The sequence below is a fragment of the Stegodyphus dumicola genome, chromosome 4 (assembly GCF_044657685.1).
Source record: "Stegodyphus dumicola isolate Sdum_Otavi_A_Nest chromosome 4, ASM4465768v1".
In the NCBI taxonomy this organism is placed as follows: domain Eukaryota; kingdom Metazoa; phylum Arthropoda; class Arachnida; order Araneae; family Eresidae; genus Stegodyphus; species Stegodyphus dumicola.
Genome location: NC_140771.1, coordinates 88,761,819 through 88,781,632, shown reverse-complemented (window position 1 = coordinate 88,781,632; position 19,814 = coordinate 88,761,819). Strand labels below are relative to the sequence as shown.

The 19,814-nt window shown below is 33.9% G+C and overlaps 1 protein-coding gene across 2 annotated transcripts in view; it reads left to right on the top strand.

Moving 5' to 3' along the window:
- The window catches only part of Syt4 (Synaptotagmin 4), a 127,277-nt gene extending 107,468 nt beyond the window's left edge, over window positions 1-19,809 (top strand). For both annotated transcript variants that reach the window (XM_085815188.1, XM_085815187.1), the window contains exons 4-5: window positions 13,357-13,480; window positions 14,281-19,809. In XM_085815188.1, the coding sequence (XP_085671314.1) occupies window positions 13,357-13,480; window positions 14,281-14,588 (432 nt within the window). In that variant the 3' untranslated portion in view covers window positions 14,589-19,809. The remainder of the gene's footprint in view (window positions 1-13,356; window positions 13,481-14,280) is intronic.
- The last annotated feature ends 5 nt before the right edge of the window (window positions 19,810-19,814 follow it).

Sequence of the window (19,814 nt, the reverse complement as noted above, 5' to 3'; positions counted from 1 at the left end):
ATGAAATTTTTTAATTAATTTTCTGTTTCTTCATCATGCATATTATTATTAGCAAAAGTAATTTCTAGATGATTAGCCAGTACCTCTACCATATAGGCTTCGGAATGAGCTATGCCATTAGGTGTATTTAGCGGACCAATATTGTGATGCTGAGATCTCCGGAGCGATTTTGCAATCTTTCATACGAGATTTTGATCTAATAAGTCGTCCCAACCTTCAGATCCGTATTCGGTGAGTCGTGAGTTTATTTCATGGATTTTACCATTCATTAATTTATTGCTTGTAGGATCTGTTGTTCATAGCCACAATTTGACAGTGCGATTTCTATCTTTTATTTTTTTATGATGTGATTTGGAAGGGAAGTTTTCTGAAATTCTTCTAATTTTATAGATTTATCATAAATTATTTTAATGCGGATGTTGATTTTAGTTATCTGTGTCTCGATATCAGAAATATTGGATAATCTGGGGCGTGCTGGTAATTTATTCAGTATCTTATTAAATTTCTCCCAGTTAGTTATTTTCTTTATAGGCGGGAACCATTCAAATCCATATAATATGAATTTGACCAGCAGATGATCGGAATTTAATTAAGACTTCAAGATATGGAGTATGTGGAATATTTTTGGTAATGACAATGTCTAAAACTTCAGATGATCCTGTATGGGGATATCTGGCAGGGCTGGTGTGTCCATGAATGATTAAATCATTATTTTATGGAAGTTTAGAAGAATAACTCCATTTGGATTGGTATTTCTTGAGTTCCATGTAGGATGCTTTGAAGTAAAGTCACCAGCTATGATGATGGGAAGATGACTGTCTGTTAAAACCTTGAAATCATTGTCTGTAATATTATTCTTTGGGGGATTATATGCTCCAATAAAGATGAACGGCTCGTTTGTTCTTGAGTGGACTATGATAGCTGTGTTCTCTATGTGTAGAACCTGGAATATTGTAAGAAGTTGATTGAAGATAATGTTTTGGTAATATTAAGGTGCCACCGCCCCTGTTATGCATTCTATCATTTCGATAGATCCTGCATCCTTTCAAATTGAATCTATTACAAGGCCTGAAGTGGGTTTCATTGATTAAAAATAGGTCTATGTTATACTGATTAAGAGCAATTTATTATTTCTAAATTCTTGTGCTGTATGCAATTGAGGTCAAAAATGCAGCATTTAAACTGCTTGCAGCAGTGGTGTAAGGATGATACGCTTGGCGATATAGCCTAGAATTCATAATTTGTGTTTGCGATTAACTCGAAGGCCTCTCTGCCAATCTGGATTTTTTCCAGGATTGACTTAAAACGTATAGATCTTTCAAATGAAGATTTAGCCTGTTAAAATGTATTTTCAATCCAATTTAGAAAATTGGGTATGGTATTGGTGGAGTAATCGGCTTCCTGATTGGCTGGTGCTTGAGCTGCTTGATTAGCATTTTCAACTTTAGGTTTTGATGGCATTGGCGGGACATTTTCTTCCTTTGGTGGTGGTAAATTTTTGGATGCTTTCTGAGCTTCTTTTTGAGCGATTTTGTGTTTTACGGTATCGGGGTTTATTTCGTACCCATGATAAGATGATACTTGTGGACCTCCGCACAGGCAACACATTTCCTGGCAGGTTTTTTTTTTTTTTTTGTCTTATTTACATAAATATGTATTATGTCCTTTGAGACATCTTGCTTTGTGGTGGCAGTGGATTTTGCTGTGGCCATATCTTTGACATTTATGACATTGTTTGGTCCAGGTGTGGTTTTGGTGATGTGGTGTGGTGTATTTAATTATGGCAAAGAACACTAGGGCTCTCTGCCTAAGGGGAGGGATGCCTTTCGTGGAGGACTTTCTAAGGGAAACTGGCTAGTATACACGTTACACATGGGGGGGGAAACCACGAAAACGCCCATGCAGCCAACCCGTTCGCGGGATTCGAACCTCGGACCGAACTACCAGTGTTCAGCGACTTGACCGCTCGGCCGCTGGTGGGCCTCAGGTGTGGTTTCGAAAGTACCTAATACAACTCAGAGGTCTAATATGTGGGTTATTTTGTATATCTTTTTACCTTTTACTTTGTGTTCAACTTCAGTTAAGAAAAGTGGGAGTTTTATTATTTTATTATCTTGCTTTCTGGTGATTTGTTTTATGAATAAAACTGGAATTTCTTTTTCTTTTAATACCTCTAGAATATTTTCAGGTTTGGTAAAGGAAGGTATTTTTTTGATAATTGCTCTGATCGGTTTATTCTTTGGGAGGGGGAAGGTATGATAGGATATTCCTCTACCATTTAAAAATTAAGTGACTTTCCTGTAGTCGACTCAATTATTAAGTTTGATATGCATATGATATGTAAAAAAAAAAAAAAAAAAATGGAAGGGAATGTAAAAAATGGAAGGGAAGAGTTCTTTTTTGCAGTCGCTCAGAGATGAGATTCTTATTTCGCATGCGCTAGGAGGAGAAATAGAGATGTTGAACAAATGTGGGGGGAAAGGTAAAACTCCACACCATCTCCCTTTCTGGAAAAGAATGCGCTAAAAATCTGAAAAAGAGAAAAAAAATTAGTATTGTACAAATCGTTTTGGAACGTGAACACGACGTCCTGAACGAGTTTGATAATTTGCTTTCACAGGAGCACTTTTTTCAGGTGATTGTTTGTTTGCTGGACAGGCTGGCTGCTGTGATGAGGCTTTATGAACATCAGTTATACTATGAGGTTCAGATACATCGTCTGGGACCAAATAAGCAGGTTTTACCCTGTCGACAGACACAGTGATGTCATGTCATTTTTTAGAGATGTTAAAGCTTTTATCACTTTGTTGAAGCACTTTGTAAAGACAACTGTACGGTGTATGCAACGAGGATTTTACTGCATCTGCACGTAGAAACGTATAAGAACATTTATCTAAGTCTTTGTACACAAAGATCGGTTTTTTGGAGTGATTTGTAGTAGCAGTCAGTCGAAGGTGTCCTATATGGTCATTTAATTTTTGTAGGATGCCATTCTTCGGATTGTTGCTGTCGGGAGGTATAAATAATTGTCCTGGATGACGTAAAGTTTGACCGTACACCAGTTCGGTTGGAGAGCAATTAAGTTCCTTTTTAAAAGCGGTCCGAAGTCCTAAAAGAACTGAAGGTAATGCAGTAATCCAGTGTACAGATGTAAGACACATTATGGACAGTTTAAGCGATATGTGCCATCTTTCAACGATGCCTTTGGTTTGTGGGTGGTACACGATGGTATAAGTTGAGTTGAGAGCAGAACCTGGACACCCGTGCGGCTTACTAAGACTATTCGGGTCTAGTCCAGGTTCCGCAACTATCCGAGCAACACCTCATGGGGCCTATAAGGGCATACATTGGTCCTGTATACATGCTTACATAGTTCATAACATATGCTTACAGTTACATAGTTCATAATATATGCTTACATAGTTACATAGTTCATACTACATGCTTCTATACAAGTAGTTCATAATACATAGATCTTTCATAATACTTGCTTACATAGTTCATACATATACATGCTTACATAGTTCATAGTTGCTTACATAGTTCATACCTGCTTACATAGTTCATAATATATTGAGCCTGTTAAATAATACATACATAGTGGACGTAATACATACATGTTTCATAATATATACAATTAAGAAAAAAGATAGAAGAGAGAGAGAAGAAAGATTGACAGGAAACTATTCCCCACTGCACAAATCTGTTCCCAATTCCTCCAGTTTCTGCATTATCTTGCATATTTTGATGCGAAATGCTGGCTGTTTGATCAGATAACGCTTATGAGAAATTGCCTGTTCCGGAAGCTGCACATGCCACTGTGCGGTTAGAGGGCATTGGGTCAAGTAATGGTCTGGTTTACCAATGCCTCCACAGACACAACTTTCGATATTTGCAATTCCTCTCTCATAGTAATAAGAGGGAAAAGGCCAGTGCCCCGTCACAAATCTTGTTATTTGTGGGGATGACTCGAGACGATCGAGGGAAACTTTATGGTAATATCCATAGGTCTTCCTAACATCGAGGCACGCGGCAAAAGCTTAAAAGCATAATGGACAAGCTAGAAAAAATGGGCATAGACCTCTGCAGGCCGGAATAGGGCACATGCAATAAACATAATTGGCATAAGATTCTCAAAGCTTACTAAAGTAGCTAGGACAGCAATGGTATGTGTATCCGTAGTATGGAAATGTAACTTTTTTTAGTTATCCACGAGCCGACGTGCCGTGAAAGGCTATTAGCACAGTAATGGACAGTGCACATATAATACTATAGATGTAACGTGGCATGTATTGAGCACACATCTGTTAAGCGTCTTACAACTGTGAAGTCTCTAGATGGTTGCAGGGCCAGGGTAATACTCGAGTAGTCATAGAAAGCCGTCCGGGTGCCCTGTCCTGCTGTCACCTGTCACCTGCTTTGTTCGGTAGAGTCTCATTCCCATTGCCACTGGTGCTGAGCTGCTGTCCTTGTCACTTTTTTAATGTGAGACCACGGGAGTTTGGTAATTGCGCATTGTGCATCAATATTGTGATCTGCTTCTTTTGCTAGCCTGTCGGCTTCCTCATTACCTTGAATGCCGCCATGCGCCTTTATCCAAGATATGAGGATATTCATTGTTGACGAATGCTCCTTCAGCGTGTCCTGAATCTCCGCTATGATAGGAGAAGGATGTCTGGGATTTCGTAAGGCATATATGACCGAGAGGCTGTCTGTAAGAATATTAATAGTGGATCCTACTGGGGGGGCTTGTTAACTCGATAGCTTTGCGAATCGCAATTGCTTCAGCCTGGAAAACTGAATTATTCTGTCCCATATGACCTTTCCATGTTATCAGCGTTTCCTTGTTCTTAGTTACTATAAGGCCACAGCCTACTTGTCTGTCAAATTTTGAACCATCCGTATAAACATAATATGGATCCTTTATGTCAGAGTCATCTTTCCATGATGTGTGGGCCGAGACTCCTTTTCCGTAGTTAGACGAATGGATGACATTTACTGGCCTTATTTTTTCATGGAGGCTGTGCTGAGAGGTGGTGTGTGCTATAACCCCTTTTCCATGGTGTGAAGGATGGGTTGCATTTATGAGACCTTTTTTCATACTCCTCTGGATCATAGCATAGCGGTCCAAAAGTAGTGCAGAGATGTAATTGGAGAACAGTCGTTACTGCTGCTTCTTGTGCTGCTCTAATATGTAATGGCAAAAGTCCCACCAGTATTGTGGCTGCCACTATCGATGTTTGTACGGTATCCTTTTGTAATAGCCAGAGCAAAGGAGGCGTTGTATACTACTGAGTAATTTCCTTTTCATGTATACTACTGAGCAATACACGATGGTATGAGAAAGGCGAATACTAAAGTTTTTAGCTAATTCTCGAAAGATTTCACTTAGAAATTGACTACCACGATCAGTGGTGATCTGCGCAGGCACACCGAGTCTTGAGATTCAGCCTGCATAAAGAGCGGTGGCTACGGTCTCTGCCTGTATACCTATCAATGGATACGCTTCGGGCCAGCGAGTATACCTGTGAATGCATGTCAAACAGTAAGACATTCCTTGAGATAAAGGAAGAGGTCCAATCAAATCTATATTGATATGAGGAAAACGTTCATCTGGAACTATAAAAGTAGTTAAAAGAAACTGTACATGACGAGACACTTTAGCCTTTTGACATTGAATGCAAGTTTGAGTGAAGTTTGTGACATCCTTTCTCATTGCGGGCCAGATAAATTGGTCACTAATTAACTTCATTGTTACTTTAGGTCCAGGATGGAAAAGATTATGCAGAGCTTTTCAGCTCTGCTTTATCGTTTCCATCCTAAAAGTTTTCTATGACTTTCCGGAACAAAAGGACGGATTTTACCGAGTGAAATGTCGCAATACAGTTCGTGACAGTGTCGCAATACAGTTCGTGACAGTACAGTGTCGTGACACTGTACTCCAATCCCTTTTAGACCAAGAAAATCCAGTTCTGCAATCAAAGAAGTTAAAAATGTCTGAGAGTTCTGTAGAACTGTATTGCGACATTTCACTCGGTAAAATCCGTCCTTTTGTTCCGGAAAGTCATAGAAAACTTTTAGGATGGAAACGATAAAGCAGAGCTGAAAAGCTCTGCATAATCTTTTGTTGTGCTTGCGACACAGATTGATAGTCAATAGGAATGAAATTAGCAACCATTTCGATGCGAGAAAGAGCACTGGCTGGTTCATTTTCTGCACCACTCACATGTTGGATATTCAGTAGTGAATTGACCTATGAAATTAAGTTGATTAAGTTGTCGAGGTGCGAGCTTGTCATACTTTTGGGAAAATGCTTTTTTGAGTGTCTTATGATCTGTAAATGCTGTAAAGTTCGTACCTTCAAGCAGATATTTGAAGTATTAATAGCGGTAAATATTGCCAACAGCTCTCTGTCGTACGCGCTGTACTTTTGTTCTGTATCGCTCAATTTTCTGGAGAAAAGTCCTACTGGTCCCCATGTTTGTGCATTAAGCTGTTGGACGCAAGTTGGTTTTGTCTGATTCGTCGCACATAAGAGCAATATTCTTTTTTGGGTTTTAGGCTTCTGACACAGGTAATTATTTAACATTTTTAGGGACATGAATTTTTTTTTGTATTACTGGGCTTATATTTTGCTGCTTGAACTCGTATCATAGAAAATTTATTTTTTCTTTAGCAAAATTGCATTTAGAGTGTTTTAATTTTATATTCTCTTTCTCACGTATGTCAACTATGATCTTAAGATGTTTAAGATGTCCATCAAAATTTCCCGAAAATACTATAATGTCATCAAATTAATGTAAAGCAAATTGAATTTCATATTTCTTTAAAATTTGTGTAAGGGCTCTTTGGAAAACAGTTGGGGAATTTTTCCAACCAAAAGGTAATCTATTGAATTCATAAATGCCAAAATTTATAGTAAAGGCTAATTTTTCAGTATCTTTTTCATTTGATTTTACATGCCAGATGCTATGTCTAATGTAGAAATAGTTTTTGCATTCGTTAATTGATCTAACACAGCATTAATTCTAGGAATAGATTCAGAATCTGTTTTAGTAATTTCATTAAGTTTTCAATAGTCAATGCACAATCTAGTTTTTGCATGTTCATCTCTTTTATAACTTACTGGTGCAGCATAAGGACTTAAGGAATGTTTTATTATACCAATATCTAACAATTCATCTTTTTTTTTTTTTTTTTTTTTTTTTTAATTTCACTATTATCTTTTGGAGATGCTCGATAGGGTCGAGAAGCTGTAGGTAATTCTGTAGTTAAACCTATTTGTGGAGGTTCAATATTGATACAACCCACATCATATTTGTTTTTAGCAAATATATGATTATAGTTACTTAACAATTTTTGAACTTGATCACAATTTCACTATTTTCAGCATAATTATCAAATTTTTTTGTATTTACACTATTTTTACATGCAAAAATATTTTGAAAATATTTATCTAATTGAATACCTTTACTTACGATACGTTTAAACTGATATACTTCATAATTATTAAAATTCAATTGCAATTTAAGTGAGAAAACACAAGATGAGGATAATAATAAATATGCCAAATTTGAATTCACAAGGTAAAATATTATAGTATTAGTGAGTCTACCAATTTTGCATGATGATTTAATTACTTTAGTCACAGAAAGACCTCCAGATAAAGATAATATAATTTTGTGTTGGGATTACTTTCACTAATTTCAATTTGTGCATTAATAGAATTTTAAATATTTTCAGATATGACATTAACCTGTGACCCTGTCTCAGTAATAGCAGGGATATTTAGATTATTAAAGTGAACATTTACCTTAAAATATTTCCATTTTTGTACACTTTTTTAGACTCTGCATTAAAATAAGTCAAAGAAGGAAATGACCTATAGGGATAAACTACTTGTCGTGGCTTGAAGTTTCTCTATACCTAATTTTGAGGAACATAATACCCAGCAGGAAAACGCCTGAGAAAGGCCAGCATGATACCGAGACTGGTAAAAATTTGGATGTATACTTTGCCTTGGAGTTAAAAATTTTTGTGTCTGGCCAACAACACCACCAGCAACAACAATCTGGGCATTCCTCACTTCGTGAGATGTAACCGCACTATGAGTCCCTTAGCCCCTGAGAATCAGGCACAGAAATTCAACCTCCGTCTTTGCACCTTGAAGAGAAAGAAACATCGTTTTTACTACACGGGTCGTTTAGCAGGTTTGCGACAACGGTCGTTTAGCTTTTGCGACACCGGTCGTTGACTGGCAAATAGCAAATCATAGTGAATGATTTCCAGTCGCTCAGGCTGCCCGTCGCAGAGGGACCCAGTGTTCCCGGGACGCCACCCCGGGAAGCATATTTCACAAGTGCACATCAACGTAGCCACTGAGGGAGGGGCTTCGAAAATGGACCAATGAGCTTCTATTGCTCTTGTGACGCTAAATCTTCGTGCATATGAGCGTATGTTGTTTATGTTTTAAAGTGCATTTGTTTCGCAGTTATAAATGTATGGCGTAAAAGTAGAAAATCTCGTAGTGCTTTCGTTTTATGAATTTAATTAATCGCTGACATTTCACTTTCGCGATTTTTATCACGCATTAATATTTGGATTGATGTTCACGGCATATTATCGCTCTTTACATCGAGAAAATGACTCGAGCTACAGTTAGTCTCGAATATTATGCATTTACTAACACCTGTGGATTAAGAGAATTCAAGTGTATAGTTTTTTTAATTGAGCTGAGAAGGACTGGAAGTATTGTAATGAATCTATTGTTTTCTTATTTCAGAGCTTGCATTCTTTTGATGTTTTAAGTGTAAGATTCAAAATACATATTGTGCATGATCTGATTATATCCATTGTTAACATTAAAAGTTATATGTGAATAAATTGAATATATATTGATTGTGAATAAGATAAATTTATTTTTTATGAGTATTTCTTGTGCAAACAGTACATTTAAGAGTGAGCAATTATTAAATGTGAAATTTAACACACTAAATGTATACGAATGCAAATTAGTAAAATTCTGTGTTGGCTGTTATATTATAGGACATCTTTTTCATATAGACTGTAAAAAAAGTTGCTGACTTCTATTTACATATATAATTGGTGTAAATATTTTTCTCACATATTTCTTTCTTCATCTTATTCACCACTTAATTAATATTTCAGATGGATATTTTTGCGGAGTATCCAACATGTGTTTGCATTTATTTCAAATCCTTTCAACCAGGTAGTGAAATCTTCCTAATTGCTTATATTTGAACTAACTTTGCAATGCAAAATTTCAGAAGAACTCGACGATGCTTTAATTATTTTGTACAGAAAATTGCGTAGCAGAATATTTTCAACCATCTTTCTTAAATCTTAAAGCACGCGAAAGGTCAGTTGGCATAACAGACATACGACTGGATTCCCATTGGTCCATCCTAGAAGCCACTCCCTCGGTGGCTAAACAGATGTGCACTTGTGAAATATGCCCCCGGGAACACTGGGTCTGAGCCATCTGCTATAGGACTTGCCAGACCCCATACTAGTGACCTTTTCGGAGCCTTCAGAACCACTAGGTTTATGATTTGTATACCTCCGAGGCCGAGACTGCCTAGGTAAAGATCCTAGCCAGTAGCTTCGACGAGTTATCAAGTTGTTCCTGTGAACTTGAGGATGGGAAAATTTTTCTAGCCAAAAATATCCATTCCTGTAACGTACGCACATTTTGTACAGTTAGCAACATTTTCTGTTGCTCTGATAGTCCCTGATTCAACACGTCAGTTGTAAATTTGTAATCTAATTTTAAACTCGCGGCAAAGTTTAACTTCTGTCGGAAATACTTGTCAATGTCATTGAATTAAGACTAAGTACAATTACAAAGCCACTGAAAGTAACAGTTTCCGCACTGCAAAAATACGTAAGAAATTTATCCTAAAGGATTTTCCAATCCAACTGCGCTCATTCTCGTAGATAAAAAGATAAGGCCTTGCCTTGGAGGCACTCACTCGGAGAACACCAATGACTTGTCCTTCTCTCCACTATTTTAGTGTCACATTTCTTTTCGAACAATAAAAAATATTTATCTACTGGAATATCCGAACTTTGACCATCGAACACTGCACACTGAAATTTGTCTATATTTACTGTTGCAATTTCAATTTTTTCTGTAGAGTTAGCTTGCGATCTTGTCCACATTATTAATTTTTATTTTTTTTTTCCGAAAACTGAATACTGACAAATTTGCAAAATAATCACCACTGAATAGCCAATTTTTTAGAAGCACCAAAAGTACACTTTGGAGAAACATTTTGAAACACTATACTTGAATATTCGATGACACGCGTAAACACCATTAGAATCTTTCGGAAGATATGCACACTTTTCACTAATTACATGCTTGAACACTCGATGGCACACATTTCACTAATCACATGATCCGTGCACACATTTCACTAGAAGCATCCAAATGTCGTCACAACGATTTTTCAATTTTTTTCACCGATCATAATGCCGAGATCGACATTAACATTTTAGCGAATACACAGGAAAAAAAGCACGTAGTAAACTTGCAGCAGAACAGCGGTTCTCAACCTTTTGACTAACGCGTACCATCTAATCAAAAACTGAAAACCTTTAGTACCACCACTACAAAGTACTACTACCACCACCATTCTTGAACAAAGCTCAGGTCGTATAAATTTACGAGTGATAGTGAAAAAACTCAATCAGGATGCTGGGGTTTTAATTTTTGAATTTAATAGTTAAAAAACTTTGCTTCTTTGCGTACCACCTACGTTTTTCTTGCGTACCACCGGTTGAGAACACCTGCAGCAGAATCTTTTGGAAATTTCCTCGCAGTGACCTTCACGCACGCATTAATAATTTTTTATTTTTGTTTTCGCAGTCAGCGGAACTCCGTGGGGGAAACTTTCACCAGGTTGATCCCGTCAGACTTTATTAAAATGTAGTATTTTAGGTGCGTAGGAGGAATCGGATACTTTAACAGCTTGCAGTCTTAGATGGTTTAATGGAAAAACAGAAAGATGACGCTGACATAAACAAATTTGAAGAATTTCCAATTTTTACTAAACCATTTCTTCACAGATAAAATACTTCTAGATTATAAGCAATTACAATAATATATATACAGGTGAAGGGATACGAAGTCGTTTTAAGCAAGTGGACATAGCAGTGCCAGATGTTGGAAGGAGAAAGCTAGGGAAAGGAAGCTGACGTATTTACTTGCTAGCGGTATTTATACCGAGTATTGCAGAAAGTATTCTAAGCTACGATTGGTTAATTTTTAGTTTCAGTTACCTTTTTCAAGCAGTGCTATGTAACATATAAAGATCTCGAATTTGAGAGAACAGATGAATTTAGGGGGTAGCACATTAAATCTAGAATAGTTAATTTTGAGGTCGCCAATCGTATTTTGTTACGCCTTACATATATATACGTTTGGTGAGACCGATTGCAACCAAAAAGAGAGGTGCACAGCTACATGTTATAACAGTCCCGTATACAAAATTTGAACGTTCTGAGGCTACTCGTTTTTATGTTATGCGAGATAACTATATACGTACGTAGGTATGTATTTATCTCGCACGTACGTACGTACGAAGTCCCAACAAAATCTCTTACGAATTCATTTTTGAAAAAAAAAAAGTCCTTTATCCTTTCCGTACGTGTAGGTGTCACGCAAAAAAATCGTTCAAATGGCTTCGAAAACTGTCAAAATGGATATTTTCGTTGAAATACGATACTTGAAATTTTTCGCGATTTAAATACTACCTTTACTTCGTACAGGAAAGTAAAAATCGCCAAAGATGATAAATAGCAAGATTGGGAAAATAGGGTGGATGTTCTATCAATCTGATGTGCTTCTATTAAAGAAATTCGACTATCAGTCATGCTGAATGAGAAAATATATTATCATGATGAAACATTAATTTCCTAATATCTGGAAGACACTTCGTGGTGTACCACTTAGATGTAACTGGCCTTCTAACTAGGTTCTTTGTTCTAACATATTCTAATGCCTTTGGCTAGTCCCGTACTTCTGGCGAAAAAGGCATACGTTACGTCTTTCATTGTGCGTTGTCTTTTCACAATTTTTGGTTAGCTCAACATCTTTAAATATATATTTTCCTTAGAACGAAAAAAAAAAAAAAAATGTCCACTTATATTTTAAAAAATATCGTGGCGTCCACCATCATTAAGCAGTTTTAGGGTTTCTTTATTGATTCTGAGATGCTTGGGTTTTTGGTGTCCTGTTAATTTATGGGGGACCCAAGTTTATGAATAACTTTATGTATAGCTGCGGATCTAATGTTAAATTCCTTCTGTATCATTCGATTATCACTGATTAACACTTTGCTTACGGCCGACACATTTTCAGCTGACAAAATTCTTGTGTGATCTTCATCCAGGAGAGAATTTCGATCTCTAAGAAATTCTGTGAATCATCTGAATACAAAAGCACAAGATGGCGTTTCATTTCCATGTGCTAATTGTAGACGTTATTATTTTTGATTTAGCTCCGCTTTAAGGTTATATAAAATCACAGCACGATAATGCTTTCACGGCAGCTCAGTTTTCATTTCTTTCAAAAATTATTCTGCGATAGATAAATTGCATTTACTGCCGCAAATTATCGCCTTCGGATATAAAAGTGTTCAAATTTACATATCTACCAAGTTACTGTTTTTTTAGCGCACATTGTCTGCCTTTGTCTGAAAAATTTCAGAATGAGCTACGTGCTGCACAAAGATACAACAGTATAAATATACTTGCTCATTCCAATAGCTTGTTTATGTATTTACAGAAGCCCTGCCAAATATATGCTAGTTATTCCACCTCCATTCTCCTTCTATTAAGACTATCTTGGTCTCTATAAGATCATGTATCACTCTCCACCCACACTTGAGTATTTTTATTTACTGACATTTTGAAAATCTCGAGAACTAGAAATAATTTCGTTAAAGCTAGATATCTCTCTTCATTACAAAGCATTCCTACTACATAATATCGAAATAAAATTACCACATTTTCGTAGCCTTTTTTCAGCTCGTAACTTTTTTTTTCAAGGTCACAGCCCTGAGATTCAGTTCACCCCAAATCACAAGTTTCCAAAAATTCACATTTAAAAAAAATTTTTTTTTTATGTAGTAGCCTGAGAATGTTTTTAGGGGATAGTGGACGAAGAGTTCAGTATACATCTGCGTCTGCATCCTGAGCTAGATAGACTGCAGTTATTTGAAAATTAACGAATTTTTACTCAATCGTATTGTTTTATTATTATTTTTTTCTTGGAAATGTGCATGCATGCCAAATTAAGTTGCAGCTAAAACGTTTCTTTTGTAATTTCAGATCCGTTATCAAGGAAGGGGAGAACTCCTTGTGTCTCTTTGCTACCAACCTGCAGCAAACAGACTTACTGTTGTGGTTTTGAAAGCTCGAAACCTCCCCAAAATGGACTTCGCTGGACTTTGTGGTAAGTGAAACTTTACTCTAATTTGTATCATATAAACAAACAGTCCTTAAATTTATCACCCGAGATTTACTCTTCTGTAAGGAAGATCGTATGATTTGAATAACCATTCATTCTAACTCTGGTAAAGCTCCAAAGGTTATAAGAAATTTAGGAAAACGGCTAAAAATATTATTTAATTTGCTTTTTTACTAATCTATTTATTTTTTATTGTCCCAAATATTTTAAAACATTAAGAGCAAGAAGTTAGTTATACTTATTATTCGCTTAAAACCGAAAAGCAGCAAGTCTACCAATTTCCGAATTTGGGAAGGAATGCATGCTGATTCTGTTTCGGATCCTATTGTCATCAAAGCCTCTTTGCTTGTTGTATTTGTGTAGCTTGTTTCTTCATTGCAAGAATTACAAGTGGTATGGTACTAAGGAGTAGTAATCTTTCTGTCCGCATTAATAAGTTTCGATGCTGGTCTAAAATCCAGTGATTTGGGATCCACTAAGCATGCCAGTTTGATCAATAAGGACAAATGATACCTTTAGGTAGAAAAATTGACCTGAGGGTAGTGTTAACCATATTGCTTTGTTCTTGTAACTACGGGATTTTAGTTCGTTAGTCCATCATGCTTGAAAGTCACTTAAATATGCAACTGTTACTTTACTTACAGATTTCTGTTTCAAACATAATATACTGCTACTTTTGTTCATCAAATACCGTACATTTTCGTGTCAACCAACTATAAATTTCACATTTGAATAATTGTTAAAGTATTTTGTGGATTTTTTAATGTTCGTTCTTTTCCTTTCAGATCCATATGTAAAGATCTACTTACTTTATAACAACCAGCGAATCGCCAAAAAGAAAACCCACGTGAAAAAGCGTACCACAAACCCGGTCTTCAATGAATCTTTCGTGTTTGAGGTTCCTTACAACGAGGGCCTCGAAAACATCAGCCTCGAATTTTTGGTTCTGGACTGGGATCGAGTCACCAAGAATGAAGTAATAGGAAGGCTGGAGTTAGGCCCCCGATGCGGAGGCCCTGCTCAGCAGCATTGGAATGAAGTATGCAATGCGCCTCGTCGCCAGATAGCTGAATGGCATAAGCTGAAGGAATGATTGAATTGAATAATATGGTTGTATATATGTATATGTGTCAAGTGTGCATGGTGCACCAATCACATCAGCATATTTCTTTAATCAACACTCGAGTTATTTAGATCAGTTTTCTATATAATGAATTCAAAATGAAGAAAAATCAACAGCTTTATTTTTGAGGTACCTTGAATTTTCAGAAAATATAATTCAAGAACAAGAAATTCTTCAGCAGTCTTTTTTGTAGACACGTTTATTTACATTTATTTCAAGTTCACAAGGATCGTTCATTATTATTTTGATTAGGCAACTAGCGTAAAGAGGTATTTAGATGATTTATTCTTTTCTACAATAGAGTTAAAAAATTATAAATCCAATTATATATGCCAGTATTTAAAATATAAATTAATTGTACTTGCAAATTTGGATTTTTAATGAAAAGTTTCAAAGAGTTTATTACAGTTATAACGATAATATAAACAAATTTTTCTGTTAATCAATTTAAATAAAAATTAAATGGTTGCTTGCTAAATGCTGCTATTATCAGAGATTTCTTACGAGACATTTATTTACTTCATTTTGAAACTCCTGCAGATATAATTCAGGCAAATATAGATAGATATCAGAGCAAAAATTATCAGAGGGCTATAGAAAAAAACAAAATGTTTCTCATTGAATAATCAAATTCAACATTTATTATCGCTGTAAAACTATGTTCTAAGACATTTGAGGAAAATAATAAAAATTGAAATAGATGATGGACTTTAGAATCTGTATTAAGAGCATTGTGACGGTATCATTTTTTTTTTTTTTTTTTTTTTTTACAGATTTATTCTATTATAAAAGGTATACAAAATATACTGCTGTGCACAGCAAAACAGATATATATATATTTTTTTTAATTATGTCATTCATGTATTGTTACCTGCTGTAGGGTTCAAACCTTTACTGGGATTCTTTTCAAAATTGCAACATCATGAAGATTAACAATTGCATATGTGAGAAGAAATATTTAAAAAAAAAAAAAAAATCCTACATTTGAAATGAATTGTTTACTATATTTCTTTTTCAGCATCAGCACATATTGAAGATACTTTTTTAACTCTACAAGTTGAACTTTGTGCATATCCCTTTAATTTATGGTTAAATTATGACTTATAAAGGTATATGATATAAAGAATCAACAGATCAAGGGATTTTATGCTTTATACCTAAAGGCTAAAGTTCTACATGACTAATGACAGTATAAGATGTTAAATTTGACAAATGAGATAATTTCCTACATCAGCTATTTATTCCAGAAGCTATAAAAACATTTAATTACTATGAAGTATAATATGAGTAGGATAGTTTTCAGATGTGTGTAATATAATTTGCATGCCACAAGCAATGCATGTTTTCTGCACTGATAGATTAAAAAAATATACATAAAAAAGTGCTGATGGTGCACCTAACACACTGTATGGACAGTCTAGACTTCCTGAAGTATCATGTCTGTCTGTCTTTACTCCTTGGTGGCCTCTCTTTATGAATCATAAGCTTATATATATATATATATATATATATTGTTCTGTTTCTGTGTACCAAGTCTCATACCCTTTGAAATGTCATTTATAGGAAAGACACTTGCTTATTGTTACCTAACCTACTGTTAAGTAAAATCATTAAGAGTAATATCAAGCAGAGATGAACCCGTTTTGCAACAGAAAAATATTACTAATGTTCTCTTTTTGGAAAATTGGAGATTATAGGAAGACCAATAAGCATTTTAATGTTTAGTGTAAATAATCTGTTCATTAAAGTTTAGGATGAGTATATATTTTAAAATAACCTATTTTGAAAACTTGAACATAGAATTTTGAGATGTTTCAAAATTACAACAAATAAAGCAATTAGTTCAAAGATAGAAAACTGCATTACACTTAATTCAGAAATCAAGATTAAAAAAACTATGTTCTCACAACCAGTTGAATATCTTAATGATAAAGCTTGTAAGAGTTACTGAAATTTTGGTAACAAATTTTCTCCATATTTGGATGACATCGCTTTTATAGTATCAACTGTTGATTCATATATGTGCATGTAAAACAACCATATATGAAATTTAGCTTTTTTTTTTTTTTTTTTTTTTTTTTATTATTATTATTATTATAAATGTGATACTTCTCAGCCTTCAATATATTTTTGACACTAATTAGGAAAAATACAAATGGAGATTTTGAGTTTCTGTATTGCATAAAAAATAGCTTAAATGTAAATATCTCACATGATATATGCAGTCAAACCTCAATATTCATTGAATATCTTATACTGAAATAAGAAGATTAAAAAAATGGTAAATCCATAAACAAAGAATATACTTTTCAAGAATTTTCAGGTAGTATGGAGAACATACATGACAGTTAATTATTTCCAGTTATAAAGATTCCAAAAATAAGAGGAAGAATTTTATGAAAACTCTCCGTTAGGAAGCTTTGTAAAAAAGGGAACTACTTACTTTAATCCTGGCTGTTCAAATAAATTTAAGAAGCTACTATAAAAATGCAAGCCATTAATTTTAGTGATCAATAATTTCATCTCTAAAATAACATCTGGTACTTTTATGTTTGATGGAAATGCATATATTCTCACACGTAATGGTAAAAAAAGTGTCTAAAATACTCATAATCTTCTTCCTAGATGGTTTTCCCCTTATCACTATAAAGACTAAATTACAGTGCTCTTAGGATGCTTTTCTAAACATTCTGGTTGTGATATTAATATGAATTCTGCATGTAAGATTGCATATGTGCAAATCTAACGTCCTTTGCATTAGCATAAAACAAATATTTGCTGCTGATCAATTTAGAATATTCTTCTTAAATTGCAAGCAACACCTAACACTGTGTATAATAGTTTAAAATCCTACACCTTAGATTTGATGCATTGTGCTTGAATCCAATATTTTTAATTTCTGGTCTTTCAACTGTCTTTAATAAATCTGACGAAAACCTACTTGAAATTCACAGCAAAATTTTAATTTTGATCAAGAATTACCAAGTTTTTTTTTTTTTTTTTTTTTGAAATTCAGGAGCACACATGCACTCAAACACCCTTTAAAACAGTTCTCAGATAAATAAATTAAGCATGAATTAGAATGAAAACAATAGATAGCAGAGCAACATTTTAAAGGAACAAATTTAGAAACTCCAAAATGTTTAAATGCTAAAGTTCATTTCTGTGATGATATTAAAGAGTTCATTGAAAGATTTCATTTATTTGCAAATGAAGAAGGTGATAGCATTCATACAATAAAAATTCTTCTACAATTAACATTGATTAATTTTTTTTTTTTTTTTTTTTTTTTTAAATTTGGAGCCATACAATTCTCCTTTACTGAGGTTTGGCTGCAATACTTCAGTATTTGCTAAATTGATAAAAGTGCTTTTTTATTCAATTTAGAAAAATCAGATTTAAATCTACAAAAGAATTGTTGCACAACAGGGAGCACAGTGCCAAAAGGTTCAGGCATTATTTTTTTTCCAAAGAATAAAAAAGTAAAAAAATAATATATACTTGGAATGTGAAATACATTTTTTCATGTTTATATGTGCTTAAATCATATATAAACAATGGATATTAGTGCCTGTGACAACTTAATGCTGCAAATGAAAATAAGTAAAAATATATGAGACTTCTATACTATGAGTACAAATGTTCTGAAATTCATATTGTTTTACATAACTTTCAAAGGCATTTACATCTATATCAGAAAAATCAGTTTTTTTTTTCAATTATTTAAACTAAAAGTAGCTTCAAAAAAGACATCTGTTTCAAGTACAGGATTGTATTTACTCTTTTTGTTATAGGAAAAGTAAGAATATTGTCAACTGTGACCAGTTAAATTTATCATTACTAGTTGAAAAGTTATATGATGATTGGAATAAAAGTATTGAAATTTATCACATGAACATTAGATATATGATTTTTCATCATTATTTTAGCATATAAAAACTCATATACAAATAACACAAATGCAAACAGTTCAAAAGCAGGAAAACAAAAGTATTTCTGGACACCATAAATGCTTTACATTATTTAGAAATTAAATGGAAGTTTTAACAAATTAAAAAAGTTAAATTATCTATGAGAAATTTATCTCAAAATATAATTCCGACAGTAATTTTAAACACAAAATGTAATTATGTTTCAAGAAATAATTTGTTAAGATAGTAATTTTTAACAGTCATCATGTCATAAAACATACAGGAAAGAGTATTCAGTCAAATCACTAAATCATTTTCTCTTGCTGCTATAATGTTGTAGCTGCTAACAATTAAATATGAAAAACTAGGAGTTTTCAGGAGGTTTTGTGTTCCACAGCTGCATAGTTTCAAAATGAGTTTAAATTCTCTTTATAAAGCACATGATTCAACTATTTATATAATTATTCTTTAGATAAGTTTTATGCCTTTCTGGTTAATTTCATTTTGTAATTTTCTTACAATTTTATGCAAAGGAAATCCTGAATATGAAAATTTTTATTTTATCAATTTAAAACACAAAGAAAAAATTAATAATTTAATGTATATACTGCTAAGTAGATAAATATTAATTTACCAGATTAAAAACAAAATTAAATACAAATATTTATTGATTAAGCATTTCTACAGTACAGATCAAATAAAATTTATGAACAAAAATTATGCTGAAAATCATTTGAGGAGAAGGAATGGAATTAGACCAACTTAAGTTTTATTAACTTTATACATTTAATTTATTGATAAAAACACCCCCCAGTAAAGACTCAAAATTAAAAACTGGGAGATTCAGTGATCTATCAGGAGAGTGGGATATGTGACAAAAGTCACATATGGATAGGAGACTGGAGATAGGAGAGTTGGCAGCTATGTAATGTGGTTCTATCAAAAACCCAATGTCAGAATATTATCTTGATAATGAAAATATATCATATATATTGATTGAAGTTTGAGTTGTCAAATGATGATATGTGGGCAATAATTTTTGTTGCTAAGTGAATTTGTTATGTTTATCAAATATACATTAGAATTTTTAAAAAGCCCACTTTGTTAAAAATTCTTTTATTTCAATAGTCATGGTTATTGCTATTTATAAAATATAAAATGGATGATTGCTAAAAGGCAAGTGTTTTTCTGAACAGCAAGAAAAATATTACAATTATGGTTGACATTTTTGGAATTTACCCTGCAGTTTGATGGTGAATAAAAGACTTTCTGGTGACTCATTCTG